The 27,752-nt window shown below is 51.8% G+C and overlaps 4 protein-coding genes across 4 annotated transcripts in view; 3 read left to right on the forward strand and 1 right to left on the reverse strand.

Moving 5' to 3' along the window:
• Positions 1-15,361, reverse strand: part of EAH_00014030 (hypothetical protein) — a gene marked incomplete at both ends in the record, with an annotated part of 17,895 nt that extends 2,534 nt beyond the window's left edge. Inside the window, 16 exons of the mRNA XM_013394347.1 lie at positions 142-909; positions 1,148-1,900; positions 2,113-4,074; positions 4,492-4,555; positions 4,736-5,082; positions 5,296-5,742; positions 6,048-6,458; positions 6,636-6,740; positions 7,008-7,567; positions 7,764-8,100; positions 8,342-9,502; positions 9,688-10,026; positions 10,190-10,887; positions 11,170-11,237; positions 11,483-11,847; positions 12,317-15,361. Coding sequence (XP_013249801.1) covers positions 142-909; positions 1,148-1,900; positions 2,113-4,074; positions 4,492-4,555; positions 4,736-5,082; positions 5,296-5,742; positions 6,048-6,458; positions 6,636-6,740; positions 7,008-7,567; positions 7,764-8,100; positions 8,342-9,502; positions 9,688-10,026; positions 10,190-10,887; positions 11,170-11,237; positions 11,483-11,847; positions 12,317-15,361 — 11,430 coding nt within the window. The remainder of the gene's footprint in view (positions 1-141; positions 910-1,147; positions 1,901-2,112; positions 4,075-4,491; positions 4,556-4,735; positions 5,083-5,295; positions 5,743-6,047; positions 6,459-6,635; positions 6,741-7,007; positions 7,568-7,763; positions 8,101-8,341; positions 9,503-9,687; positions 10,027-10,189; positions 10,888-11,169; positions 11,238-11,482; positions 11,848-12,316) is intronic.
• A 1,176-nt stretch (positions 15,362-16,537) lies between these two features.
• On the forward strand, positions 16,538-18,863 carry EAH_00014040 (hypothetical protein, conserved; the record flags this gene model as incomplete). The annotated part of the gene is made up of 6 exons (XM_013394348.1): positions 16,538-16,999; positions 17,187-17,372; positions 17,475-17,774; positions 18,132-18,233; positions 18,447-18,507; positions 18,748-18,863. The coding sequence occupies 6 exons, from the start codon at positions 16,538-16,540 to the stop codon at positions 18,861-18,863; spliced, it is 1,227 nt and encodes a 408-aa protein (XP_013249802.1).
• A 1,914-nt stretch (positions 18,864-20,777) lies between these two features.
• EAH_00014050 (hypothetical protein) lies at positions 20,778-21,555 on the forward strand (the record flags this gene model as incomplete). Its single annotated transcript, XM_013394349.1, has 2 exons — positions 20,778-21,212; positions 21,319-21,555. 2 exons carry the CDS (start codon positions 20,778-20,780, stop codon positions 21,553-21,555), a joined length of 672 nt encoding a protein of 223 aa, XP_013249803.1.
• A 998-nt stretch (positions 21,556-22,553) lies between these two features.
• Positions 22,554-27,022, forward strand: EAH_00014060 (hypothetical protein, conserved; the record flags this gene model as incomplete). The annotated part of the gene is made up of 5 exons (XM_013394350.1): positions 22,554-23,172; positions 23,344-23,814; positions 23,948-26,354; positions 26,496-26,562; positions 26,660-27,022. 5 exons carry the CDS (start codon positions 22,554-22,556, stop codon positions 27,020-27,022), a joined length of 3,927 nt encoding a protein of 1,308 aa, XP_013249804.1.
• Between the last annotated feature and the right edge of the window lie 730 nt (positions 27,023-27,752).

Genomic DNA, 27,752 nt, shown 5'->3' on the forward strand with positions numbered 1-27,752 from the left:
GCGGCTGGTTATATGGTCATAAGCCAGTTCATTTTTCGGAGATGTCTTCATCTATCGTTAGAGGCCAACAACTTGCTTCGCTGTTTTGCAGAAACGTGTGCTGGTTTGGACAATTGTGTGATGTTTCGAAATGTTCCTTACCTTTAGGAGTTCCTGGCTCTGGCTCCACCGGACGCGTTCACCCCCTAAACTGGCGATAAGCTTTTCAGCCACAGACAAGCGTCTCTCGCAAGTCTGTGCCTCTTGCTGAAGCGTCTCTGACCTTTGGAGAGCCTGCTGGTACTGCTGAGACAACTGCGCGATAAGAGTTTCAAGCTGCAACAGCTCCTCCTTCTTGTTGTGCAGCACTGCCTCGGCGGCGTGCAGCTCACTCTGTGCCTGCTGAAGTGCTGCTCTGCGAGGCCGTACTGCGTTGTTTGCCCTGTCATAAGCGATTAGTGCCTTTACCCACAGGCAGAGACTTGTGGCTGCCACTGAAGCTTTGTTGACGATTTCTGGGTCGAAGTCCGCGTCATCATCATATGGGGCAATGGCGGCCATGACATTCGGGGCTATAGTATCTCTGTCAAAGTTAAGCAGACGCTGAAGGAACCGGCTGCTGCCAAGCAAGTGTTTCTTCCCTGTCTGCCAGTAGTCTGGTTGGCGGGGCTGCGAGGGCGAGACCTGAACGAAAATTGGCGGAACTCCAAATAGCTTGCAAAGGGCCTCCATAACCTTGACCACGCCAGATGGGGGAGCCTTCATACTCTTAAGCTCAGTAATATCTGCTTTGCTTAGCTTCTTAAGAGCTTCTTCGGCTGCTAGCAATGCAGGCATGGCTTCAGCTAGGTGGTCTTGGCATTCGCGTTCGACAGCGGCAGCTGCATCAGCTTGGGTCTTGCATTCCCTCTCTTCGGCTTCCACGAGGCTCTAGCAGGTATGAAGACACATATCACACTCACCGGTCACTGTACGCGCTGTCCAACAGCAAAAGAAAGATTTGCTACCCTCTTCTCTATGGAGCGACTGATCATCAGGGTCGACAACATATTTCACACCCACATGGCACTGGCCCCAATGTGGCCAGTGCAACCAGAGAAAGCAGGGACGTTCCAAAATGGAGGGCTCTCTTCGCTGGTCATTTTTGGACGATAACACCTGAACCTACCATGGTAGTTGCAGCATGCTCCTGCTTGACCGTCAAGACCTGCATAAGCTGTTGTGTCTCCACTGATGACTTTGCTAGCTCCGGCTGGAGCTTTTCAAGCTGCTGCTGCATTTCCATGACTTGCAAGCTCACATCGTGCAGCTTTTGCAAGCCAAGCTCGTACTGTTGTTGCTGACGATGGTGCTGGGAGGCTCGCGTCAGAAACACGTAACAAAAACCGTCTAAAAACCGAAGAAAGGAGGCTGGAGTGACGTAAAAAAACCGTCGCTGCTCTTCTCGATAACAGGCAGCGATGTCTCTCGTTGACTCAAAAATATCGGCGCAAGCCCCACAAAGGTGTTTAACGCTTTCGTCGGAGTCTGCAGAAGGATGCGACTGCGATGATTTAGGTGCAAATTCCGCCTGTTGCACGCTTGGGAAGGCACTGTCATGCTGTTGCAGCGGCGCGGACACTGATAACAGCTTCTGCTGTGCAACCGAGTACAAGGCCTGCGATGACCAACTCCAAAAGTAATTAAGCATGCAGCAGCTGGTCAGGGCCGGGAATCTCCTGAAGAGAACCTGTGTCTGGGGGTCGCTGGGGCTGCAATATACGCAAATGCGGAGTCGTTGCCGGCACTCAGCTGCTAAGAGCTCTATGCTGGGTGTCGCAACGAGCGTCCCATCAGCATCGCTTTGCGCAGGAACTGGTCCGCCACTGCTTCCTCCCGCTGTACTAGGAGGCTTAACCCTCAAGGCACTTATAGCTTCTGCCTGAAAGAGGGGATCACCAGAGCAAGTGGCCCATCAGAGTTTCTATTAATGAGCCATTGCGATGCTGTCTATGGGGCATGCTCATTTTGAACTATGGCAATGCTCAAAGCGGCACAAGAACAGTTTGTACGCCTCTTCATAGTCGTTTACTGCACACCGGCCTCAGATAATCTGCTGAGTCGGCAACACCTGAAAGTGCAGGGGTTGCTCACCTTCTCATCAGGAGTGAATACTTCCGGTATTTCCTTGAGTTGAAGCATGGTGCAAACGTGTGCTGCAACACCGTCGTGCGCAAGATGCTCAGCCGGCACTAGAAGCAGCTGGGGCTTCTTTAGCACGCCGGTAGCCAAAATTGTGCTCTTAATGTCTTCTTGCCACTCACTGATCGCCAGAGAATGGGACACTCCGTGGCACTCGACTACCCCAAAACCTGCTAGGAATGCTGCCAGGCGAGCGCACGACCGGCGCCCAGACCCACCAACCCCCAGAAGCAGCATATGGCCTTGTGGTTGAAGGAATGTGTTCATGCATCTCAGTGCATGTTCAACGGCTTGAGGAAAGAGAACCAGGGACAAGGGCTCGTTTGGATGCAGCAGAGAATATTCCTCAAGGGCAGCTGCGCACATCTCGTGAGCTTCAACTTGCGTGACGCGCTCATATACTCTTGTTCCCAAGATACAGTCCTCTACAGCTGTTGTTGCCTGCCCTGTTCCGGCAGCAGCTCCAGCTTCAGGCTCTCGAAATGCAAAGAGTAAGGGGCCTTGCTTGGGCGGATCCAAATCGGCTAGAGTGAAACCTGCTGTTTCTCTCAAAAGCCCACTGATGCATCCTGAGAGAATGTCCAAGTCCGGCGCGTTGGCTGTCTTATCCTCAAAAACCCTACGCACCTCGTGGAGCCAACAACAGAGCAGTTGGTGCTGAGACTGAAGGCCAACAGGGTTTAAGAACCCAAGTCTTTGCACAACCCGCCAGCAGTCCCTTGGAGTCCATTGCTGCATCCAACGAGATGGCCGCAGAGGCAGCCGCTGCTGAACCTGTCTGTAGAGATGAGCAGTTAGTACGGACACTTTTTTAAGGCCCTCGACTACCGGCTCCGCGCAGCTGTCGAAACGGATTAACAGTAGCTGGCTCAAAATTGTCTGCAGGGACTCTGTGGAATATGGCACACCCGTGAGTGGGAAGAAGTGCCTAGCCAGGCGCTCATTATGCTGCTGCTGCTGCTGTGGAGTGCGGCGTGTCGCTGTTAGCGTCAGTCCTTCAACGGGGTGGAATTTCCACACTCCTCCTTTGCTCCATCCGCCGTATTCCAGCAGCTGCCGTACGAGCTCGCCTACCGGTTGAGCCCCTGATTCCTCTGTTGGGGGCAAGTGGACGTCATCGAGCAAAAGAACACAACGTCGGAAGCCAACCGGTCGCAGACCCGCACTGTGGGACTTCTCCAATCTGCCCTCTAACCACTGCTGCACAGCAGTGGGGGTTGCTGCACCAGAAAGAGAAAGGGCCAGGAACGCGAACGCATCTGATTTGCTGTTGGCTTCCACAGGCAGGCCTTCAGGCTCCGACATCAAGGCTTTTCGTATCGGCTGCGCAGCGGATCCTTCCTGGTTTCTCAGCTGCTGGATCAACTTTTTTTGGCTCTCCACGGCCATCCCCTGTAACATTTGGTTCATACACTTGCTTTTGCCGCCACCTGCCTCTCCAACTAAAAGGAAGGGTGCTTTTCCAGGGGCAGCAACAAGGCCTAAGAAGTAATTGAGTAGAGCTGTCTCTGGAGTCTCTATTAGAACGTGCTGCAAAGCGGCTGATGTCATAGCGGCACCCTTCCGCACATCTGGAAGCATGGGCAGCGATGCCCATGGGTGCCATTTCTTCTGCTGAACGTCCCAAAATACATCAAAACAGCTTCCCGTTGGAGGAATATGATGATTGAAACGTCGGACTTGTTTGTGTGTTTGTCTTTGGCCCATATCGTCTTCTCCGGAGGCGTGCCATTCAGTCAGGAGACCCATTTGTTCCAATGCATCAAAACGACCACTATGCAGGTTGCGGAAGGCCACGTCAAAGGCAGGCCGTTCAGAGACGGACAGAGTGCCACCAGCGCCCCACAGCAAGGCAAATACCAATGCACCCTCCAGTGACTGCTCAAGCAAATCGGCCACCGTACCTTCTCCTCTCTGCATCGGAAGTAGACACAAGGAAGGTAATGAGTGAAGCACAAGCATGGAGACATGAAAATACCTTCATGGCTCTATGCGCGTTTCTAGGCAAAGCAGACTTCAGCACAAGCTAAGGGAATGAACGTAAGTCAGTCTTCACGATACACACAAATTGAGATGGGATTTCAACTGGCTACATCTTCTCGTTTAGCTGAGCTTGGACACTTGCCAAAAATATCTTCTTTTGAAAAAATAATTAACAGAGGAGATACATCTTTATTAGAAGACTATATTTTTTATCAACAGGCCGCAGAAGATCAGGAGGTCGCATCCTGGAGTTCTACTAAAACGGTCAAGCCGGCTCATCACAGCGTTTTAAAAATTCAACAAGGGACGAGAGTCTACCGTAACAACAAAATTTCGATTAAGCATTACCTGCGCTGGCTCTACAATCTGCGCGACGAGGGCATCAAAGAGCCTTAGCACATTCAGGACCATCCTGTAAAGGAAAAGCACCAAAAGGGTAGCAGCTTGCGCCAGAGAGTTATCTGAAGTATATTACTGGAAGCCTTTGGCGCCTCCTCAATTACATAGTCTCCACGAAAACATTAGGACAAATAGATTGAAGCATGTTTTAGCTCGATCTTTCCCGGGGAAGTCCCCGTTCTTTGGGCCTTACCAACTAGGCGAAATGTTCAGGGGCCCTCCATTGCACTTGGCAAGAAAGGCAATGCAGACGGTGCAGCACTCGCGCATAGTCTGCGCAACGTCTCTTACAACATCATCACCAAGGAGCTTTGCAGTAGACGAGTGAAGGCTCCAGGAGTGCAAAAGACTCTTCCATTGGTGCGCATCTTGATGAATATACACCATTCCACAGCGAGAAACCGTTGCAGGCGAGGCGCAACGTAAATCCGTCACTTCAAAGAGCATCGCCGTCTGCGGCGATAAAAGTATGACCTCCCCACTACTTAGGCACAACTTCTTGTTGTCATCAAGTACTGTATTCAGGTTTTCAACCCAGCCCTGAACGAAAATGCCGCGTACCCACATGGAGACGCGTTGGTCGTGATTCGATGTGAACTTCTGCAAATCCGCGCAATTCGATAGTCCACGTCGACGTTGAGTGACTCTAGCTAGCTTGCGAAGTTCTGTTGGTAGCACAGAGGGAGAAAACAGGACGTCGAAATTCTCTTAATCTATATGGCTCTAGTTGTTACCGGCCTGTGTGTAGCGTACTACATCCACTGGGCCATCTAGGATAATCCAGCGCCGAACGTTACTATCCCGTTCCAGTGAGGCTTCCCGAACTGCTTGCTCTAAGGCGCCGCCCCTCCACTCGCGTGTAGTTGGGTCCAGTGAACCGTATAGCTCCTCGACGACGAGGGCCTTAGGGAAAATCCGATGAGCGATACACCTAGGTCTGACAGCCTTGCATCCGCAGTGACTCTGTTTTGCTGTTTCATTCGTGCAGTAAGCATATTCGGGAACCATGCTGGGGCCGTTGCCGAGATCAACTTCACCGTTGGTTTCGTTGCGTCCGTTGATCAGTGGTGCCGCTAACGCTGCAGCTGCTGCTTGCTGTAGTTCCAGCGCAAGTACAAGGCATTTAACTGCCGAAGTTTTTCCCGTCGCCGAGGAGCCGACGAGCATCAGTCCATGACGGTGCTCCAGGGTATTTAGAACCTAAACGGGTTAAGGGAAAAGAACACTAATGCCTCCAAGAGTTGAGAACACACTGCGCGGTTCTAGAGAGGTAAAAAAGTCCAAGTGTCACAGCATGGTGTATGCAGCTCAACCACCTAGTGCTCCACTTCAAATCAGATGAGTCGTGGAGGCTTTAATAAGGCAGTATTTTGCTCTTTCCGTCCAATAGAAGTCGAGCTGTGTACCAGTAGAGGTGATGCAAAAGGTGATGCAAAAGCCAAGCGCGCAAGAGGCCATGTGGGAAACATTAAATTCAGGTGCGGCCTCTTCAGGTACCACCGCACCTGCAAGCTCTTTGCTAGGAGCTCCTCTGACGGCTCAAGCAACAATTGTTCTGCTGCTTCTCTCAAAAACGGTCGTAGTGACTCCTCCGATTCGGCTGCCGCAAGGTCACCCTCGTCAAAAACATCTTTCAATATTTCCTCAAATATTAGTTTGTCTGTGGGGTGAAGTTTTGGGATGTTTGTTAGCCGCAAGGCCTTGCAGAGTGTCTTTGCTTCAAGCCGAGTTGGCGACTCTTCGTTCTGAAAACAGCCGGTTTTTGCAGGGCTAGGAGCATTCTCCGTCGAAGGCTTGAGCTGTTCTAGAAATAGATGCTTTGCCGTATTCAAGACGGCTACAGCGGCCCGCATTCCGAAGTCATAATGGCTGCGCCTTGCAAGCTGCTCAGATGCTAGCTGGAGACAAGTGACCATCTGCAGTAGGTAGTAACCGACACCACCGGATGATTGGACACCTGGACGTTCGCGGATATTCTATGGAAGCACTGTCACTACCGGTGCTCCGTTATGCCGGATTCTGCACTGCTTGATAGCAACCGATGACAGCTTCTAGGGGTTTGCATTGCCACGGCAGCATTAGTACTTCCATACCTTCTTTGAAAGCTTAAAGGCATCCTGAAAACCGCTGCAGTACAGCATGACTTCGGCAATCAGGGCGGCATCAGGGACCATCATGGTGCAAGGTCGAAACAGGGCCTATAGTGAACCATGTAGAAAGCATCTGGACCACTAGTTTGTAGGCTTACAAGTTTCATATAGCTAGTTATGTATCACCGAAAAACCGTTAGTAGAGAAAAACGCCACTACGGAGCCAAGGGAGGTGGATTTATTAAATGCAAGCAGTAAACGTGCTAGCGTGCAGTTTACCGGTAAATGCGCCAGAGTAACATGAATAGTGCAACTGCAGACGTTGGCAGCACCACACGCACTGTAACTGCCTTGGGAATACTCAGTGTAGTTTACCTTGAGTGTATCTGGCAAGATTGAACGCCCAGCATATCCAGGATTCATAGTGATGTTGATTGCGCAGGTTGGATTAAGCTGAAGGTCCGTGTCTTCAAAGACAAACGTTATGGCCTTTCTTCTGATAGCTTGCTGAATTGCTGAAATTTGCAATGCAACTATAGACAGGACATCCAACTGAAGCCTATTAAACTCGTCAAAACAGCACCAGCCGCCACTGGCTGCAAGACCTTTCAGCAACGCCGCCATCGCTGCGGCATCTAGACCCTCGCTGCAGTTGAAAACAAGACAGGGCTTTCCTGCAGCCTTTGCAAGGTCCTTAGTGGTCTCCGTCTTCCCTGTCCCCGCCGGGCCCTCTGGGGCCCCCCCGTACTGGTAGTGCAGTGCCGTCATTAATGTGCGGTAACAGCGATCTGTAAGCGGTGTTACCACCAGACGGTCCGGGCTACGCAGCAATTCGAAGCCATAGTATAGACTACTCTCTACCATTGAAAGCTGCAGGCTGCCACAGTTCCCACGACTTCCCCCTTTTTTAGGTCCTCTCCCCCCCACAAGGAATCCTGCAGACCCAGTTCCGCCACCCAAGTGGTGTGCGGGAGGAGTCCAGTAGCTTCGAAGGTGACGTATCCACTCAAACTCCGTTATGTGGCTCGTTTTCTTTTGTAACAACTCCTCCGTCACGTCGCGACAGTGGACATCTAGTGTCAACAAAGTTGCAAGCGCCGAACGATTCATGGGAGTTAACTGCCCTCTGACTGCCTGGACTACCTGCAGGCAGTCTCAGGCTAGCCGAGCATAGATAGATGACCACTAAGACGCCACCAGAAACGCTGGTTGTATGTGATATCCAATAAGAACTTGAGCGACGCACCTGTTGTAACTGATGTTGCAAGTCCTTGACTAGCTGCGGCAGCTGGTGTTGTAGGATGGCTGTCTCTACCTGGGCAGTCCAACAGCAATGCGCTATGGCCAGAGCAGCCTGGGCGCAAGCGCATATTTCCGTAGTCCACGCCAGTCTGCTTTGAGCTGAAGGGAATTCTTCCCACGCGTTCTGCATTGCCTGTTGGAGAGCCGCGCACATTTCGCGTTCGATCTGCAGAAGAGCCGATGGAGGCGGCAAGCACAGTCACCTCATCTCACCTCATGGTGCTCGTTACCTTTCCTAGCAGCAGAATCAAAGTTTGCCTTGGTGCGAGGAAGGCTATGCACCTCCAAAGTAATGTTACTGCCGGCAAAAAGTGATTGCACAACGTGTTGTGCATTCTATGGTTACAAAAAGATCCACACTTGTGGGTATGAAACAAGGCATTCTTGGCGCAAGGCGTCATGCTTACGGATAAAAATATGTCTTCAATACAGGCGGATTGTCCGTCCTTTACAAGCCTCACTGGTGTCAGGAGAGGAAGGGCTTCTTCCCTGTGTGAAAAAACGACGTTTGCTTCCTTGGACTGCTGGTCAAAGTCCAACGAGTGGATGCCCTCAAAGCACTTTTGGACATGCGGTCCAAGCGCTTCGACGTTGCTAGCACCGGCCAAAAGCTGCACGAGCTCCTCGTTGGACAAGAAGAAAAACCGCGGGAAGGCGAGACGTTTTTTCTCCAAGAACTCGTTAAGGCCCCGCACGACGAGTTGCATATCACTACAAGCTAAACGCAGCTTTTGAGGTAGTTCTTCAAGCTCCGCCAGATCTAGTAGGCTTGCATTGTCGTCAAGCCGGCCAACAACCTCCTCCTTCCACAGGTTTCCTACAGCGTTGAGTATTTGGGCTTCCTTAGCAAGTTGCTGCTGCATTTCCGGGTAGTCGAAAATTGGTGTCAAATATACCCACGACACCTGGCACGCTTCTAAGAGACTGCATAATGTTTCGAGGTCACTTAGCTTCCGAAGCCATTCTCGTGCTTGCACCTCTATGCCACCAACAAGCTGCGAAGCCTGCAGACTTTGCACACTTGCTTGGTGTTCTTCTATCAGCGAGTTCACTGCATCAAAGCCTTTGAGCATTTTGCGGCCTAACTCCTCATTTCCGAGAGTCACCAACTCCATACGAAGTGCCCGCCATGCTCCTCGCATCTTTTGAAAGCATGCTTTTGTGCGGAACTCCCGCATGGCTGCAGAACCAATGACTTCGACAGCTTGTGTGGCCTCTGGCAATCCTTTCAGGAGAAGGGTATTGAGAGATATGGCTTCATCCTCTCCATATGTGTCGATATTCAGTCTCGCAGCAAGTTCTTGCCAGTGCTTCGGCTGAAACGACGGGTGTGTCAGGGTTTTCATCAGGGGTAGCATCTTCTGGAAGGAAGCGATGGCTTGAAGTAGCTTGTCGCATGCCTGCAAAGGCTCGACCGATCGGAAAACGCCGGCCACCCTTCGCGTAGACAAGGCCACCTGCCGCCACTGCTGTAACTGTTCTTCCACTTCGTCACAGTCCAGGCGAGCTAATGAAGTGGCTTGCCATTCTTCTCGACCCGTTATGAAGCTGCTCGCGGCAGTCCAAAGCTACAAGGATGGCATCACATCACGTCCCATGGCAGTAGCGACAGGCCGCCCTGCAGAGTGCCTAAAACTAAATTGACTGGGTCGTAGAATGGCGACAACGTAGATTCCCGAACTCGAGGCCATATAGCTAGGGCACTTTTAATAAGCTACCCAGAGAAGGCAGGATGTGGGTATAAGCAGCATACCTCATAAAGCCGGTCGAAAACAACGCAAACACCTTCAAGCTCTTCAAACTCCGAAGCCTCAAGACCAAAGAGCCCCTCTGCTTTACGCAAGTTATCCACTTCCAATCGAGCAGCTTGGACGCGCTGGCTCAGCTTCTCCAGAACTGGTAGATAGGTGGCGGACTCTTCTATGTGCTTGAACATGGTAGCTGCTGTGTCCACTTCGACGCGCAACGCCTCAGATTCTGTCTGCAACTGCTGAGCGCTTATTTGCCTTCTCGCTTCTAGCTGCATCCGTAGATATTCATGGAAAAGAGAAACAATTTTGACATGCCCCGTCTCACACGCAAGTTCACTCTTCTGGGAGAAAGGGAAGGAAAGGAATTGCACCCAGTGAGCGTTTCCCTGTGTTACTGATGGTCCCTCCGTCAGGCTGCTCCGAGCTGCCTGCTTATTGTGGAGTGCAGAGAGAAACTCGTGCTCTTTACCAGGGCCGTTAGTGGGGGTGATCAATGAGCCATACTCTTTCTTTCGCCAGATCAAGAATGCCATTCGTCTCGCAGAGAGCCATCTTAAGCCTCATCGGGCAGCAGTCGAGTTCAAACGCCTGCTTCTGCACCCTTAGTGAAGCAAATACAAAATTTTCTTCAAGGCGTTCTATAAGATTGGAGAGTCTTTGACCTCTCGTAATCAAAGGGGCTGTCTCCTGGTGAACTATGGCCAGGTACTTCTTCAGTTCAATTAACTCTTGTTCGCTCGTTGGAACCAATGATGCTCTCCCCAATGCCTCTGCCCACGCCTCGTGGAGGTCGTTAATCTCCCTCTCCGCCCACGCCAAGGCCTGGTTGCACATTTGGTCCTTGAGTATCTGTACTTTGGATAGAAGCGTTGCCCTGGCCTTCTCACCATCCACAAAAAGTATTCTGGCTGCAATCCGAGGAGACAACTTCCGAAGCCGATTTTCGGCCTCTTTACACTGTTGCAAGTCGGCCTGTAGTTGTTGCAAGTTTACCGTTCCACTTGTATCAACGGGCAGTTCCGCAGCACCACACAGGGCAGCAGCCACTTCCTCAAGCTGCTGACGCAATTCCTCTGCCACTGCAAAAGAAGCCTGCACTGCAGAAACCATTGCCTTCTCGGCTTCGGCTAAAAAAGGCTCCTCTAGGGAAAGATGCAGCAGTGGCTCATCCGAAGAAGCCGCGAACGGCACTATATCTGCATCTGCGGGACACAGCGGATGTGCGCGCATCGAGGAACGGTGCACACGCTGAACAAATTGTTCCTTGGATGCTTATGTCCTGCAAAGTGCCAGAGTGTTATCCCCTGCGACCTCTGCACAGGCGTCAGTCGTCTTATGCCACTCAAAGCATACTAAAGACCAGAAACTAAGCACAATGCCTTTTGTCGTCGACGCCAGAACTGGCTGAAGCGAAGCAGTGGCCACCGAACTATTGTCAGTGCCCTCCGTTGTTGCCTTTTTAATTCACTTAATAGGCAACTAACCTAACTTGTTGATTGTAGCGATAGCATCCACCATTGTCAACAGCGCTTGACGGAGAATTGCCTCCACCCTGGAGCAAAGCACAACTTTGCAGTGCAGTATAAAGTAGCACTACGGTGCTGGCCAGAGCAATATAGCTAAAAGTTGCACTATGGGAAGCCAGCTTTGTGGACTTGCTTTTCTGGACCAGGGTGAAATATGGCTGAGTCATTAGAGATGAGTATGCGAAGATGCAGGAGGCAAGGAACATTTCTCTTTAAAGAGAAGCCAGCAGCCACAGCAGCACCAGGTGCTGCGGCGGCTCCTTTTTGCAACTGGGGGTCAAGCTTCTCCTCCACGGCCCGCAGCATGTAATGCTTCCACTCATTTGCGGAATCAATTACAAATGATAGCAACTTGCTCCGCAGCATGGCGTTGAACCGAATGAGCTGCCGGCGCAGGAACAAATCTGGAAGAGCTGTTGCCACGCTGTTTGAAACGGGCGAAGAGGTAGCTGCTGAACCTGCTACCCCTACCATGTTAGCCGTTGCATAGGGTGCAGACGCTGCTGCTGTATGCAAAGGACCAAAGGCGCTGATAAAGGCGTGGCATAAAGAGTCCCTTCCAAGCTCGCGAAGGGCGTCAGCAACGTCGGATGACAGCGCCTGCTGGTATGAAAGATACTTGTCTGGATCCGGAATCTGTTTGTAATGGCAGCAAATATATAGCTATCCTTGGGGAACACGAATCCCAAGACGCGGCGTCACAACTTAAAACTAATTCTGGTGTGGTGCCAAGATAGTTGAGAGAAGTGCTTTCAGGAGCCTTAGTTGCAGGAGTATGCAAAACTTGAAGGGTGTTCAATGAAGCCAAAACACCGGGCTTACTGTCCACTCGCCAAGCCTGAGAGCTGCAGACTTTTTAAATATCCTCGCAAAGCTGATGCGATGCAGCTTGCAGCTTGGCAGGTCAAAGAAGCTCAGGCCTCCCAAGTCGCAAAATGTTCCCTCCAAAAGCAAACTCAGCTGCAGGCAGAGAGTGTACCGGCCTTGCCATACCAGCTTTTAACATAAGTTGGCAATCTTCTAAGGTTCTGAAGAGACAAATTTTTAGGGAAGCGTATGCTGCCTTTGCAGAATCGTGAGTGTTAAGTAGGTGTTAAGAGCATACTCTGAAAGTCTTGTTATTTGCAAAGAGTGGCTTTCTGCGTAGCGGCGCCAGTGCAGCTTCAAATGCTCCCACGACGCCTATGTCCAGCCTACCAAGGGCTGGCGGAGGCGCCGGGAGCATCGGTTGGAGGACCTGCAGTAATGGCGCCTGCTCCCTATTCTCCTCCCCCTCCTGGCTTTCTTCATTCATATGCAGCAGCTGCTGGTGTTTCTGCTGAAGAGGGTAATTCACCAGACGCGACTCAAGCTTGCCTGCCACCCGCAGGCGTTCGGCACAGTACAGCACAGCGCTAAGCTTTGATGCTTCAAGGAAGCGTGTTTTAAGATGTGATACTGCTGAACGAAGGGAATCCATAAAGACGGAGCGGTTCCGTAGTCGGCCAACCCCAGTAGCTGTTTTGATGATGCAAGAAATGAAGCTTTGAGGGAGCGGGGAAAAGGCTGAGGATGGTAGTCCGTTGACAGAGTTAAGGAAGTGCTGGCGGGTCAGCGCTTGCCGCCGCCTGCTTGTGCAAGTTTCAATACGCTGTTGTTGGAGCTGAGGAGGCTCGAAACAAAAGCGGAGGGCCAGCCGCCGGACAGCCTTAAGCGTTCCGTCTCGGAGCTTCACCTCAAATCTATTTTGTTCGTGATTGTAGCGGAGAACTACGCAAGGAATGTGGGTCCAGCTGTTACCCACAAAGTGCAGGACTTCCGCCTCAGCTTCACCGTCGGTATCATCGCCAGCAGAAATTGCTGCGTTTCCTTGTATCCTATCTTTGGAAAACTGGGCTACTGCCCTGCCGGTAGTATGCTTAACAGGAGAGTCTTCTGCCCCTAAAATGGCTCGCTTTTCCTCGGATAACTCTGACTTGTGCGACGATACACACTGTTGATCAATGTCCTTCCTCGCTGCTTCGCCTGTTGTGAGCGTGCCGGGCTTCTGGGGGGCAAATTCCATTACTTCGTGCTCTTTGGGCAGCCGTTGCACTTTCAGTGCATCCTCACTGGGAACGCAGGGGGAGGTTCCGACTGGCTCGGGAAGAGTGCAGGCATCAGCATTGCAGACTGTATCGAACGATGCAGGGGACCGCGCGCTGCGGGACCTTTGAAGACGCCGCTTCTGGCATTCAAGGCGGCAGCGCTGCAATAAAGCTTCAGGCGATGACTCACCATACTCTTCAGGGATGTCAAAGGCTTCCAGTGGAAGGTACTTCAGCCTTGGTAGCACATACTGTAAAGGGTTCCCTTCGTACTGTTCATGAGCGTGGCTTGGCTCGGAAGGCCCCAGGCCAGTCAGTATCTTTCCACTGAGATCGCTGGCCCTGGTGTTGCTGCAGACGCTTTCGGCAACTGCTGAAAATGCCTGTACAGATTCCTGCTTGCTTCCATCTTTCCTAGTGCCCTTGGCAGCACCGCGCTTGTTACGCGATATTTTGACTGAGTAGTTTTCATCTCTCTTTAGCTTTCTCAGCAGCACCAACACCTCATCTAGCGGGTTGAAGGGCGGCGCATCCTCTTCGTCACCAGAGGCCTGTGAAGTTCCATCCATATAATCCATGTTATTTCCTGTATCTGGAATTGCCCCCGTGGAGGTTCGCTGTAACCGTTCTTGAGCAGATAGCTGTTTTAGCCTCGTGCTTGTGGGCTGGCCAGATGGTCGACGTTTAGTCGGCCACGGGCACTTAACAGGAGGCTGATTTTGCAATTTCGCAGCAGCATATTTAGTCTTTGGTGCTGCAGTGGTGGGTGCCTCCTCTTTCTTTCGCAGCGCAAATGTACTTCTTCCGAAGGTCTTCTCAGGCGTTTGCTTCTGTGCCTCTGGAGTTGTGGTATCACTGTTTCTCGCTCTCGAAGGTGTTCGGATCCCTGACGGTTGCTGTTCTCTACTGCGCGCTGAGCCCGAAGATAAGCATTGTTTCTCCTTTTCTTCTTGGCGGTGCATCTGTTCAAGTTCCTGCTGCCGAAGCTTATGACGTGAAGGCCACTGAGCTTGGGCTATCGCTGCAGAGGCAGCAGCGGCTGCTGCAGCAGCAGCAGTCGCTCGTGCCTCCTCTCTTGCTACCGACTCGTCAACACTTGGGTGCTCCTGCCGCTGTAGGGCAAGCGCCTTCTGCTGGGCCTTCACGTATGCTTCTTGCTGCTGTTGTGGAGTTTGATTTGTGCTGAGCTCTCTCACTTCGGCTTCAACAGCATGGCGCGCTCTACTTTCCGCAGCACTCCTCTGCGTTGCTGCTGCAGAGAGCAAAATACGAGAACGCTCTGTGGTGGCGCTGTGGCTTAGGCCGCGGCGAGCAGGGAACTGTCCGCTTGGCCCCCAAGCTTTACGGGAATGACGATGATCTTCCGCCAGCCATTCGCGGAAGGTGGTGAAGGTGCGCCTGCGAGGTACAACTGAAACACGTGAGGCCAAAGAAGAGCCTCGCTTCTCCAAGCGCTGGGGTGTTGCCATAAATGACACGGCCGCAGCTGGTGCAGCAGGAACTATCCTCCTGGGTTGGGGGGGGCACAACGATAGATCATGGGAACCAATATGGACGGCAGCCCACGGCGGCCTCAGGGGAAAGTCCGTGTTGGTTGCCGCAGTTGCAACCTGCTCATCGCTTTCCACAGATCTCCCAGGTTCCTGGTTTTCGATTGCAACCGATTCCCGATTTAGAGGCCCATTCTGGCGTGTCTCAAGGCCAACTTGTTCTCCATCTGCTGCAAGATCGCCAGTTTCTCGCTTATTATCTGTTCTAAAAGGCATGGTCGCCTTGGACTTAGTACCCTCCAATCCAAAGTGCTCGGTGCAGCTCGAAGACATTAGTCTTACGACACTAGGAGCGCCGCCAAGCAATGTGGGAAGCGACGTGAGGGTCCTGGATCGATTTTGCCCCTTGGATTGGCTCATTTGTTCGTGCCCTGAATCTGTTGGCGGCACGGGACCACTACAGCGTCCGCTTTTTCCGCCAAGTGCTGTGCCACTGCTAAGTCCGCCACCCGTAAGGCTTAGCTTCACACGCTCGCAGCCCCTAGTGGGAGACGTCAGTCGGACAGTAGGGGGCTCTTTCCAAGGGTGCATCATTTTATTACTATGATGAACAAGACTTTTTTGCAGTTGCCGCTCAGGTGGCACCCCTAGTGATCACTGCACAATTCTCGTTGCTGCCCGCTTACAATATCCTATGCGGATGTTTTAGCACATTAAGGCAAAAAGCATTTGAGGTGGAATCCTCTAAAAGCAAAGCATCTGCGCTCAGTTCTGCCTTTGATCTGCTTCGTACTTTGTGACTAACCCCCACCGTTCTGAGGAAGGCGGCGAATGAGCCAAAGTACGGAGTTCTACTGCACAACACCTTCATTCCCCTCGAATGACGGGATCTACACGCAACGGATACAGCATATCAAGGGGCATACTGAGTTAGCTCTTAGTTCGCCTCGCGAAGTTTCCACACGGATGTGCGAACGCCCGTACCCCCGTAACATCCTGCTGTTTGTACTACCCCTTCACGAAGACTGCAATGAGGACAGTTAGCGCGGCATAGAAAACGCGTTAATAATGCAAAAACTGCCCTTCTGGAGCAATGGTACTATTGCTAACAGATCATTCCACCCAAGTGACCCTGCACCATAGCGTAGCAAGCCGCCCGCATTCGTGATCGACGTGCGCGTACGACAACCGCTGTGGGAGTAGCAATCAATTTTATTCCCCATATAATACATCAAAATTAAAGCTCAGAGGAAATCCCCCCCATACTATCTGAAGGGAGGTCGCAAACTCCAGGAGAACGCAACGGTCGGCCTCAGCTAGAGCGGCGGTCCCCTGGAAGCCTACTTCTAGAGCATCTGTGCCCTCCACCGGTAGAAGGACGGTATTCTATAGCTTCAATCCATCCGCTAATTACTTTTTTTATGGGGTATGGTTTCATGCCTCACGCTTACCTTGCATGGTGGGACGGTCACACCCATGCCGCCTAGCCCCGTGCCGATAATGCTACACCAATGACGCGCGCTGGCGTCTTTTTACACCCTCAACCCTTCCTGAGCAATTGAACCCTCTATTTTCAGCCCATTTCTGATTATCCCCTCCAAGCGAGTTCCTTGGCGCGGCAACGAACGCGAAGCTCACTCCACACTAACCGTCTGCTCTGGCTAGGTACCAGTTGCATCATTTTGAAAGGATTTGCCTCGCAGGCTCCATCAGGCAACGATAGGTGCAGCTGCTACATGCTACCTTGAGGGGCAAGGAGGCAGTGGTAACATGGGGCTTTCACGCCGAGCCGCTGTAGTAGGAGCTATTCATGAGCAGAAGCTCCTGCGACAACGCGAAGCCTACCTGGCTGCAGCAAAGGCTGTACTAGCCGAGCGTCTACAGCTACAGCACACTGCACAGGTGTCTAAGAGGAGAGAGGATGCAGCAGCGGGGGCCACATTGCGCAGAAGAGTTCTTGAGCTGAGACAGCGGTTTTCCCCGCGGCTGGAAGAAAGACGATGCAAGCTGAAAGCTTTGCTTGATAACGAACATGCCGAAGCTGAAACTGCACTGCAACAGCTGCAAGATAATGCACCAACCAGGGAGAAGGCCATCCTGCAGCGTGCAACGGCGCTTAAACAGAAACACGATCAACAACGGGACAAGGAGGACGAGCGTTTGCTAGCTCTCAGATTGAAACAAGAACGCGGGGATCTGCGTTTGCAAGAACATAAGCAGCTTGTAGAAGAGGTGACCTACCATATTTTGCTCCTTAGCGCTCTGGTTGGAAGTTGCGCAAATAAGTGAAATGCATTCCACCTTTTGGAAACTGTTATTGACACAAGCGTGGATTCTGCAATTCCCACATTGCCAAGTTCTCTATTTGAAGCGTGTAGCTTCTAGAAATTTTGACTGATTCACCGTGCCTGGCTTGCAGATGCTGGCAGCAAATGCCATGCAAATAGCTTCAAAACAGAAGCAACAGGAGGAAAGGGCCGAGGAAGAAAAGGTGTTTCATGCGCTTTGGACAGAAAGCCTTAATGAAAAAAGGCTGCGCGAAAGAAGGGATATCAATGCGAGTATAAAGAAGACCGAGCAAACGAAAGCCGCTCTGCTCGAACAGGTACTTCCCCGCAACGAGACAACCAGCTGAGCATACACGCCCGTGGGACAACAACCGCCGTCGAGGACGATACTTTCATTCGCCAAGATGCTTTTCCTTCAGATTTGTAAGAGGGAGGAGAAGCGGCAGGAGGAGCTGGCAAGGCTACGAATTGAGAACGAAGAGGAAATTCGTCGTCTTCAGGAAGAGGCTCAAGCTGCGGCGGAGCAGCGCCAGCAGCAACAAGCAGATGCAATACAGCGAAGAAGGGAAATGGATCTTGTTCTTGCTGAGCAGCTGGAAGAAAGAAGTAGGCGTCAGCTGGAAGATGCAGAACTTGAGAGGTCGGGCACTACTGGGGCTTCTCACCGGCTCAGATCCTTGACACCGTCCTTTCGTAGTTCTGCAGTCAATCTATTGGTCGTATGCGGCCAAGCTTATAGAAAAATAACACTCTTTTTATACATAGGCGCCAACTTGATACGCAAGCTAAAATGGGACTGCAAGCGGAGGATCGTGCAAGGCACATCAAAGAAATCGAAGTTAACAACGCACATAATGTTAGGATCGTAAGCATTTACGGTCCTTTGACGGTGTGGGCACCAGCAAGAGCAACTTGAAAAGCCCGGTTCACGGCAGTTTCTGCAAACTACAGTGCACGAAGGGTGGCTTTTCGGCGGGTGATCTCACTATCAGAGGGGTCTCGTGGTTGGTTTTGTCTCCTAGCAGTGGGTAAATCTGCATCGCTGAGACAATTTCCCGATAATGTTGTGCCTGCAGCTGATGCAACAAGAAAAACAGCGGCAAGTTCAGGAACTCCAGGAATTCGATGCCTTTTGTATCAAGGAGCAGCTTGCACAGGAAGAGCGCAAGGAGTTTGAGGTTCCGTACCCACTCTTCCTTTATGCAGAGCGATGCATTCATCCCTCTCTATGGGAAAACACAGGGGTTTCTTAGCTGATCGCAGTTGCCATCACCGCACCATACGGACTTCAGACGCGTCTTGCCCTCCATCTTTCCTCTGCTTCTTTAGCGGCCGTTGGCTCATGGCGCGAAGTTTCAGTCATTATCTTGCCTTGCTTTGTATGTTTGCAGCGCGCTGAAGCAGATGCTGCACGGCGGCAGAAGGAGCTTGCCGTAGCCGCTGAATGCAGAGGTGCGATGCCTACATCAGAGCAAAAGGGCCTTTTCGCGAAGGCAGCTATACACACCGTGTTCTGATGATGAGCAAGCCCACTCACTCAGAAAACTGGTCGGGTGGGCAGTTTTGGCAGGATAAGTGATAGTAGACCTTACCGACGTTGGGTTTTACCACCACTCCCTCCTTTTAAGTCCCGCACTGACGACAGGCTGATAAGCAGCCTTCGGGGAGTGTTCTCCTTGGGCATCACCTCAGAACAAATAAAGAGACGAGAAGCCAGTAAAGCGGCACTGGAATGCGAGAAGGCGCTCGAAAGGGCTCAGGGGATAGAAGCCTTAGAACAGTACCATGCGTCGCTTCGACAAGAGTGAGGCACATAACATGCCTGAGGCATGACAGAGCAATTTTCGGGCAGATTGGTGGGAACTGGTACACGCTGCAACGCAGAAGCCGAAGATCACTGAGCATTACTGTTCAGTTACATGCTTTCTAACACCATTACCGTAAGCTCTAGCTGTGCTTAAAGGGTTTCAAAAGAACACGTGGGTGCTTCAGACGGATATCACGCCTTAAAGCCATGCAAACCTATCACGAGGCTCTCGATAGTCAAATTGCACAGCGAAACCGACTGAAGCATGCATCCAGCCAATTAGCTGCTGAGCACCGAAGTGGTTCTGGAGGTGGAGTTTGGAGTTAGAGGAAGGTCAACTGCCTTTCTTAACGCGGATGTGCTTGTTACAACAAATACGGGGCAACGCATGAGCCTTTTAGCCTTCCGCAACGGGCTTCAATGAATTGCCAGCGATAGGTCCGACAACTCGACGCTTGCTCAAGACGAATGCAACCACGAAGAAGCGCCAAGATCGTGCCTTTCGTCTGCTCAACAGTGGCTTCACATCACATTGCCAGCTAGGCCGGTTTATTCCCCTACTGCTGGCTTCAATCTGTCCAATGGTTATACTTTCACGCTATGAAGAGTAAGGAGTTCACTCTATCGTTATAGCACCTATGTACAATCTGCTATTATTCACAGCACCAATGTTGGACTGCATCGTATTTACCACACAACGAGCAAAATGTGTCTGATTCGCTTCCCGCACTTCCCCGTTGAGTAGCCGCCGTGCAAAGGGAACGTGGGGCGCCAGCCCATTGGACACAATGCTTGCCTCTGTTGCCCACGTTACTGAGTTCAACAATCTACGCGGGGAGCGTTGGAGCCACTGCAGTGGACTAAATCTCCACCGAAAGTACGCTCTGCAACCGGGGAAAAGAGCGCTAGTAGTTTTTTTTAAGCTTAAGGAAGAATATAGCCAGGGTATTTGGCTATCCTCTGATAGGGGAAGGCATGCGTTGATGCTCCTCTATTTGAAAACGAAAGTACTGCACGGCGATTTTCTGTAAAAAGTAAGATTTTAAATCTTGTACCTGCCATTATTAATTGGGAAAGCGCCACGCACTCAGCATGGCTGATTGCAGCACATATTAGGGAGAGTGTCGGTCAGTTTCATGGCGTTGTCAGAGCCTCTTGAAGTAACCATACCGTTAGATCCCGCTTCACCGGCACCTTCTCCGTATTCGTTTTGCCTATGGGGATATAAACGGTTCATTTGAAATGGGTATATGTACCATTTACCACTTATTTTTTTTTCTTCGTGGCGTTTGGAGGCGGCAGCTGCTTGGGATCTTTGCTGTTGTTCCACTGTCTGGCAATAGTGACACAGGAGGAAGCTCGTTGGAGTTAGTTTAGTCATTATTTGTTCATTTTACAGAGTTTTGTAGGGTCGAAAGCAATTGTTTCAGGTTATGGGCCGGGTCCTCGTGTTTCCGAGCGTGTAACAATGCTGGCTCCATGCGCCCGGCAGTTGCAACCTTGACCAAAGAACACGATTTCAGCATCCCAAATAACTCAATAAGAGCATACTGTCCTGTGGACTGGGCTCTAGATCTATTGTTTCATATCAGGAGAGACAACGCGACCCCACAGAGCTGCGTGAGCAGTTACAAACGGGATGGGCTCAGAAGGTCACCTGCTGCGCCCCTCCCACGTAGGTTCTTAAGGACAGAAGTTTTCCCTATCCCGAATTCCTATTCAAAAGGGATTGTGCATCGAAAACAATAGTAAAAGGGCACCAGAAATGGTTGCAGAAGCATCGAGAGCCGCAGCTGGAGCTGGACGCGGCGTGACTCCAGCCCATGGGGATACTGCCTTGTCTCCCTGGAAAGAGCAGACATTGCCAGCAGCATTGCTCTGTGTCTCTGTCCTACTGTAATATTTGTTCATTCCTATGAAACTGAGAGAAGGGCTCGACGGCCACTGTCCTGTGAAGAAGATTTCTGTAATGCCGCCAGAGTGCCGACAACCCAAGCTTTATCGGGTGTGGCGCCGCCCGCATGGCGGTTGTCAAAGAAAACATCCGAATGCAAGTGCTGCTGAACAGTACCAGCGGAAAGGCGAACAGTTGAAAGAGGGCACCCACCCTTCCCGCCCCGCTGACCCTTGCGAAACGGAGCGTTTTGTGAAGGGGCCAGTCGCCAATGGGACTATCCAGGAGACGGAAACCCCATCTCAGAAGCAGGGGGAGAGCACCGAAAGCAGCACCATGGTGCCAGAAAGTCACAAGCTGAGCGTTCGATTCTCGCCGAACGTCTCTCTAGCGTCTTTGCCCTCGGCAGCTCGAACGCCCAGTATACCTCGAGGCAGTCTGAGCCACAGCCAGAAGGTAATGTACTATATAAGGCAAGTAAAGGAACGTATATATCGCCTTTATCAACACCAGAACGGTGGCGAGATCAAGATTTCTGGTTGGGCTGTTTATGCGCTAACAGTTGCAGTGCAATGAGTGGATTTCAAAACGTAATCTCAAGGTGGAAAGGGAGCTCTTCGCTAAGACCGTGTGGAGCCCTTGGAAAGCCGTTAGCAGCCTTGCAGACTCGCCAGTTCATCACGTGCAGGATGTGAAGAGCGCAAGCAAACGCAGCACTGGAAGCCCGGAAGGCAAGAACAGCAGCAAGTCACTAGAGCCTGCAACTATCCAGACAGGAGCATCATCAGGTGCAGCTTGATCTCTACGTCTTGACTCAATCCACATACTTCTATTTTCCAAGGCCTCTGGCTGATGCGGGTTACAACTGTAAGCATTGTTATCTCAGGAGTTAGGTTTTCTGTATCCGAGACCGAAGTCGTGATACAAGTGCCTTGGGCAGGGGTGGCCTGGGAGGAAGCATGTTTGAAAAACGAGGGCAGCACTGCTTTCTTCTTCTCCTTGATGAGAAAGCAGCAAGAGTCCGGGTATCGGCATATCCAAGACTTAACTGACCTCTTAAATATGGGCGGAAGCGGCACACATACGGGTGCAAAGCCGATTCATTTGCCTCACCCTTTGCACAGACGCGGCGCGTAGACATGCATATTACCCATGCTTATGGAGATACTTGGGCGAGGTTTCCGTGCTCGTTCGGTTGAGGATTTTGCCCTCAGGCTTCTGTGCGTGGCCTCTTCATGGCGTTGTTTTTCCTGGGGAGGCGGAGACCTTACACTTTGGCTACTGCTTTAGTGAACGCCGTGGGCTGCAGTACTGTGACTGGGAGTTGCGCGTTACTCTGAGTAATGGGGCTGCGAAATCTGCTGGACCCCCATCAGCAGATGCAGCAGGTACGGCATATACTACCAGGATTTCCATCGCTGCCCTTGTTTCTGCCTCGCCCCTCCCTGTAGAGGGGCTGTGGTACCAAGGCAGCAAAGCCAGCAGGTGGCAAGCAGTTGCTGCAGCGGAAGAGGTTGTGCAGCTGCTGTTGGAGGAAACACTTCTTTGTGCAACAAAACCTGAAGAAGTTTCTTCCTGTGGGCTCACACTGCTCCATCTGGCTCACCAAACGTATGAATTGGTACTAGGTGGGGGGGCCGTTGGTTATGGCTCCAAAACACCGTTTTATTTTTCTACATCATACAGAAAACTGGGGATCAATGCTCACCCTAGCTACTGTGGAGGATCTGGTCCAATTGACGAGCAGCACTGTAGCGCTCCCCCAGATACTGTTGACTTCCACAATTTCATGCAGGCATGGAGGATTCGCTGGCTAGGGCCACTTTATTCAGAGTCGCCAATGCGCATCTAGGCATTACAGCACCGCCGGACGTTGTGGATGCATTCTTGCTGCTGCGGCATAAAGTGAGCTGCCTACAAGATTGCCAAGGGCAGCAACTAGACCTGCTCCAGGAAAGGTTCTGTGCCGGAAAACACAGAAAAAATGGTGGATCTCCGGACACACAGGAACGGGTCACTGGGAACGAAGAGTCCCAGGAAGACGAAAAGTCAACAGCGGTTCCTTCCTGTGGCTCCCTGCCAGATGCCGTGGCAGCCGCCAAAGCGGACACGAACGCATTTAGCGTGGAAGCACTGCAAATGCAGATGCTTCAGCTGCCTCCAAAGGTGCAAGAGAAGAATCTAGAGTGCTTTTGGGCCCTCCGGAAGCTTCTTATACAGTGCGACGACTCGCAACCCGCATTCCAGGCAACCGAAAAGTGGCTGAACGCAGCACCCTGCCTGATTTTGCAGGAAGAGCAGGAGGTCGTCAGTGCAGCAGAAGAGGCTCTTTTTGTGGCAATAGGCCACGCGCTGGAGATGTTCCCTTCAGTATTGTCTGAGGCTCTGGAGATGACAGGACTTATCGGCATGGAAGGTCAGACTGCGAGTCCCCACATGCACTGAGCTGCCCTCTACTGTTCAAGAGAAAGAGACTTGGTTTAGAACTTTATGCTGACACCCCACTTCTAGACAAAAAGCGAGCAGCAAGACTAGACATGTTGTCAGCTGTAGCTGCGCTACCTCAATGCCAGCGCTCTTTCTGCAGCTATTGCGGCTGCTGCAGCAGATGAAAAGGGACGTCAGGGACAGCGAAGCTCCAGACGCCAGGCCAGCAAGGGCCGACACGACAGTAAAGCAACCGACGATCCTAGCGGTAATCCAGCAACGGCAGCTGCTGCTGTTGCTGCAGCAGCAGCAGCAATCGGTGCAACTGGCATCGCACCCGAAGAAGAAGGTCCCAAAACGCGGCAGCAGGTTGCAGAGCAGCTACTGCAGTGGCTGCTAAGCGAGGCTGTCGCAGCAGCAGAGCCCCAGCTGATGCTGCAAGCGGCAGAGAAGACTGCGGAGTGGGGAGGGGTCCATGCTGAAGCAGCACGGAAACGATGGCAGCACCAGCCACCAAATGAAGCCCTTGAGCTGCAGCTCCAGCGCACACCGCTACCCTCCGGTTTAGATCACCGCGTGCTCCGTATGGTCGACTACATTTCTAAGAAGCAAGCGCCCACAGTAAAAGCTTGTAAGCCGTTCAAACACTCTATGGCCTGTGCGCACTAGTATTTGTTGCCGGAAAACCCTTATGGGCGAACCGTTATATCAAATGACACTGAACGACGGTACTGCGCAAAGCGAACATGATGTTTCCCCTGAAGGTACGCGGGCGGTTGTACTGTTTGATGGGAAGATCACAGAGGACCTGCTATCAATTCTTCAGCTGCAGCCGCCTGCCCAAAAGCATATCTGGATACAGCAGTTGCTCCAGAATCGTCTTGGCTACATAGGCGATCTGTTGCCACAGGCACGCGAAGGTGTACTGTTGTGTCTCGAGATATCTCCGCAGCAGCAGCAGAATCTCCGGCAACAGCACCCGCTGCTTCTGCAGCAGCTGATGCAAGAACTAGTGGAAGAATACCTGCTTCCAGCGGTGCTTGGGGATGATCCCCAGCAATACCAAGTGCCTGTCGCATGCCTTGAAAACCCCGAAGACTTCGTTTCTTTTGTAGAGGCGGCAGCAGCGAAAAAGGGAATATGTGTAGCCAATGATAGCCCAGTGTCTGGCGAGCGAGTAGGACAAGACGAAGAAAAAGGCGAAGAATTGGAAGACGTTCCTTCTCTTGTTGTTCTCCCTTCTTGGCAACAGTTCTTCTCTGCAGCTGCCGGAAAGCTAGAGGACCTCCAGCACGAGTTGGTGCTGGGGACTTCGGAGATGGCCATACCGGGCAACCAAAAGGAAGATAGTGAAGACGGAACAGAGACAACCGAAGCAGGAAATATTAACTATCTCTCGGCGCAACGCCATCTCTCCAAGCTGTCTACATTGCTGGGTATAGATTTCGTGGCTCTTGACTCCCCCTGTTACCTTACTAAAGCAGCAGAGGCTCCAGCAGCAGCGATGGGAGAAGTTGCTCTAAAAGACCCACAGACGGTTGCTGCCGCCGCTGCTGCAGCAACAGCAAGCAGCCCCTGGTTGCTGCAAGGCCGAGTCTCCCGGGCATTGGGACCCCATGTAGTGGCGTATTTACAAGCGGCTTGCTTATTGCTAGGTATTGATCCCGCTGCTCTACAGCAGCGCGCAGCAGAAGCGGTTATTGACTGGAAAGAAGAGCGGCATAGGAGGCAATCCTTAGATGCTGCAGCAGCCTCAGCGAAGCGGCGAATGCAACGGCATTTGGAACTTCTATGCACTGACAGCAGAAGCTGCTGCTGCTCCAGTCGAACTACTGCACTGGCAGATTCTATTGAAGATAACAGTATCACATTGACAACCGGAAGTCTGGATGATGCAGGATCGCTTGGGCCTCTTGGTTCAGATGCGGCAGACCAGCAAGCCAGGCACGCCACCACCGCTGTGCTCTGCGCGTACTGGGACCAAATCGTTCCCACCGCGCCAGGAAGTACCGCAGCTGAAGAAGGTCCTGCCCACGAGATGTTGTTAAAGTGGGCCTCCGTTCAGCTACAGAAGTTGAGGATGCTTGTTTCAGGAACAATTGTCTCCAACGTTCTCCTGGCAGGAGATTTGATCAGCCTCATTTGCGGGTTGGCCCTAAACGGAGATGTGGCACTGGAAATTAATGCCCAGGACACGCCAAGGCAAGCGGAAACCTTGCTGAATCCACAGCAAGAAGCAGATGCGGCAGCGGCAGCAGCTGCAGCCAAAGCAGGAGCAGAAGATGCTGCTGAACCAGGCTTTCCCAGGGGCTGGCTAAGACTTTGCAGGACAGCAACTGCAGAAACCGCCAAACCTAACACCAGTGGCATGGCAAGCAGAAGCTGCTGCATTCATCCGCGGGTCTACAACCTGCGGCAGGTGCGCGGCTTTGTGCTGGCGCATTTGAAGAAAATTTTGGAAATAGGTGGGTATTGTGGTGAGCGGATTCACATGGTGACGATTTCCAAATCCAATACGCTTATGTTAAAAGCAATGCATCTTGCCTTTCCTGCAGCAAAAGAGAGAGGAGTTGTTATCCAGCTTCCGACTGAGGTGCTGCTCCAAGTAGGCCCGCAGCCTGCTGCCCCTGCTACAGCAACAACAGGCACTGCTGCTGAGGGGGCCTCACGTGGGCGTAGAACAAGTGACGGCGTTGGGGGGAGCCAACGGAACAGTACTAAGAAACCGCGAGGCTCTGCTAAGGTTGAACCTCTCGAAGGGCATATAGAGGATACAGGGGCAGGGGATGTGTCGGGATCGCCAGCAAGTGAAGAAGAAAAGCCGCCGTCCGTGCTAGCTGTGTGCCACCTACCCCCAGCGGACCTTCTGTGGAAAGTAGTCTTTATGGGAAGCAGCGACTTGTGCGTGCCTCCTGAAGGGGACACGAGTAACACTACAGCAAGGCGGCGCTCCGAAGAGGGAATGGAACCTTCAAGAGCCAGCGGGATATACGCCACTATGACGCAGCAGGCGGTTGACAAAGCCGTAGCATCGTTTGGAGGCCCTTCCCACTTTTTGTGGCTAGGAGACAAATTAAGCAGGGAAAACGAGGGGATACAGAACTTGCTTGACGCGGCTAGAACCCCGGATGCCACGGTAGTCATGGTGGAAAGTCTCGTGAAGGCCAAGAAGTACAGTCCCCAACACCCAACGATGCATGCACCCACAGTTGTTCGCGGATCCTCCCCAATGTGTCTGTCTTCAGCTCTAGACGCAAACGAGTATTGCATGTGAAGTCCATATTTGTGTGTTTCAATGCGTCTTGCGCGCAGCATGTTGGAGACTAGCTTTTCGAACTCAGATGATGACTTTGGGTATAGAGCGCCAAGTGCAGACTCGGTAAGAGAAGGCAAATTTTATTCGTAGTCCTCAATAGAGCCAACTCATTGTGTGGATGTTCATTTTGTGCGGTCTTCCCGAGTGTTTCTGTCCTTAGGTGCTCCTTGAGTCTTCTGCATCCTTCGATGCATCTTCAAGTCAAATTAGCATGATGAGCAACGGCGACGACAAGAGGATAAGTTTGAGCAATGCTCAAGGAAAATTAGGGATAGAGCATCTTCTGCTCTTCGGTTCCATTGCGAGGAACAGCTGGACCTTCGCTGAAAAGGGGATTGCAAAAGTTGAAGCATTTCTGGATGTAGAGCCTCTGCTCCAAATGCTTCAAGGGAGGAGAGTCAAGGATGTACTTCTGGCGGATGACATGTTTCTGGGAGAAGGAAAAGAAACAGATTGCACGACAGCACAAACAAAGCTGCAAACCGCCTACAACTTCCAGTTGGAACCGCGCGGCTCATCCTGAGATTTTTCCTTCTTCTTACATTGCAGCTATTGTGCGTAAAGCACATTCGGCAGCGAACGAGTCCCTCGTTCTCCTACGTTTTACTCAAACCCGGGTCACGGGAATTGTTTAGGGCAGTTCCATTTGCAGACTACACAGAATCGCAAGAGAAAGATGTATTTATGCACAATACCAACAGCCACAGTCCTCGAAAGCAAACTTTCGTTCAGTCGGATGCGCTGGGTACCTCTCCTCTTGAAACACGTAGCATTGCCAGTACAATTGCATTGGGCCTCCATTCATCTAGATATAGTAATGGAATGTCACATGCTATTGACTATGCCGACTTAAGTAACGGAAATTGAGTAGATTCAGCACTATCCTGCTTGATATCTAGTCAAATAGGGAAACAAGAACCGGTATCCAGACGCTTTTACTTCAGCTGCATACCAACCAGGAGCCGCTGCAAGCGTCTGTTCAGCTGCGGGCCTGTCAAATATAGCGCGTCACAGAAGCGGCGAGAAAAGGTTCACCTGCGCCAAAGCCCACAGCAGTGCCAATACCACTAACCTCCGCGAGGCACCAAAGATCACTGTTTACAGTAGCAGCAGCATAATGGGCAACCGGAGTTTACTACAGGAACAGTGAACGCACCGTAGTGGGCAACCGGACACAAGTAAGCACAAAATAAGCCAAGAACAAGCGTCGCAGAAGCTCACAAGCACCTGTCGGTAAAGGGATATGACTGGAG

The sequence above is a fragment of the Eimeria acervulina genome, genomic scaffold (assembly GCF_000499425.1).
Source record: "Eimeria acervulina Houghton genomic scaffold, Eah_scaff81, whole genome shotgun sequence".
Classification (NCBI taxonomy): Eukaryota; Apicomplexa; class Conoidasida; order Eucoccidiorida; family Eimeriidae; genus Eimeria; species Eimeria acervulina.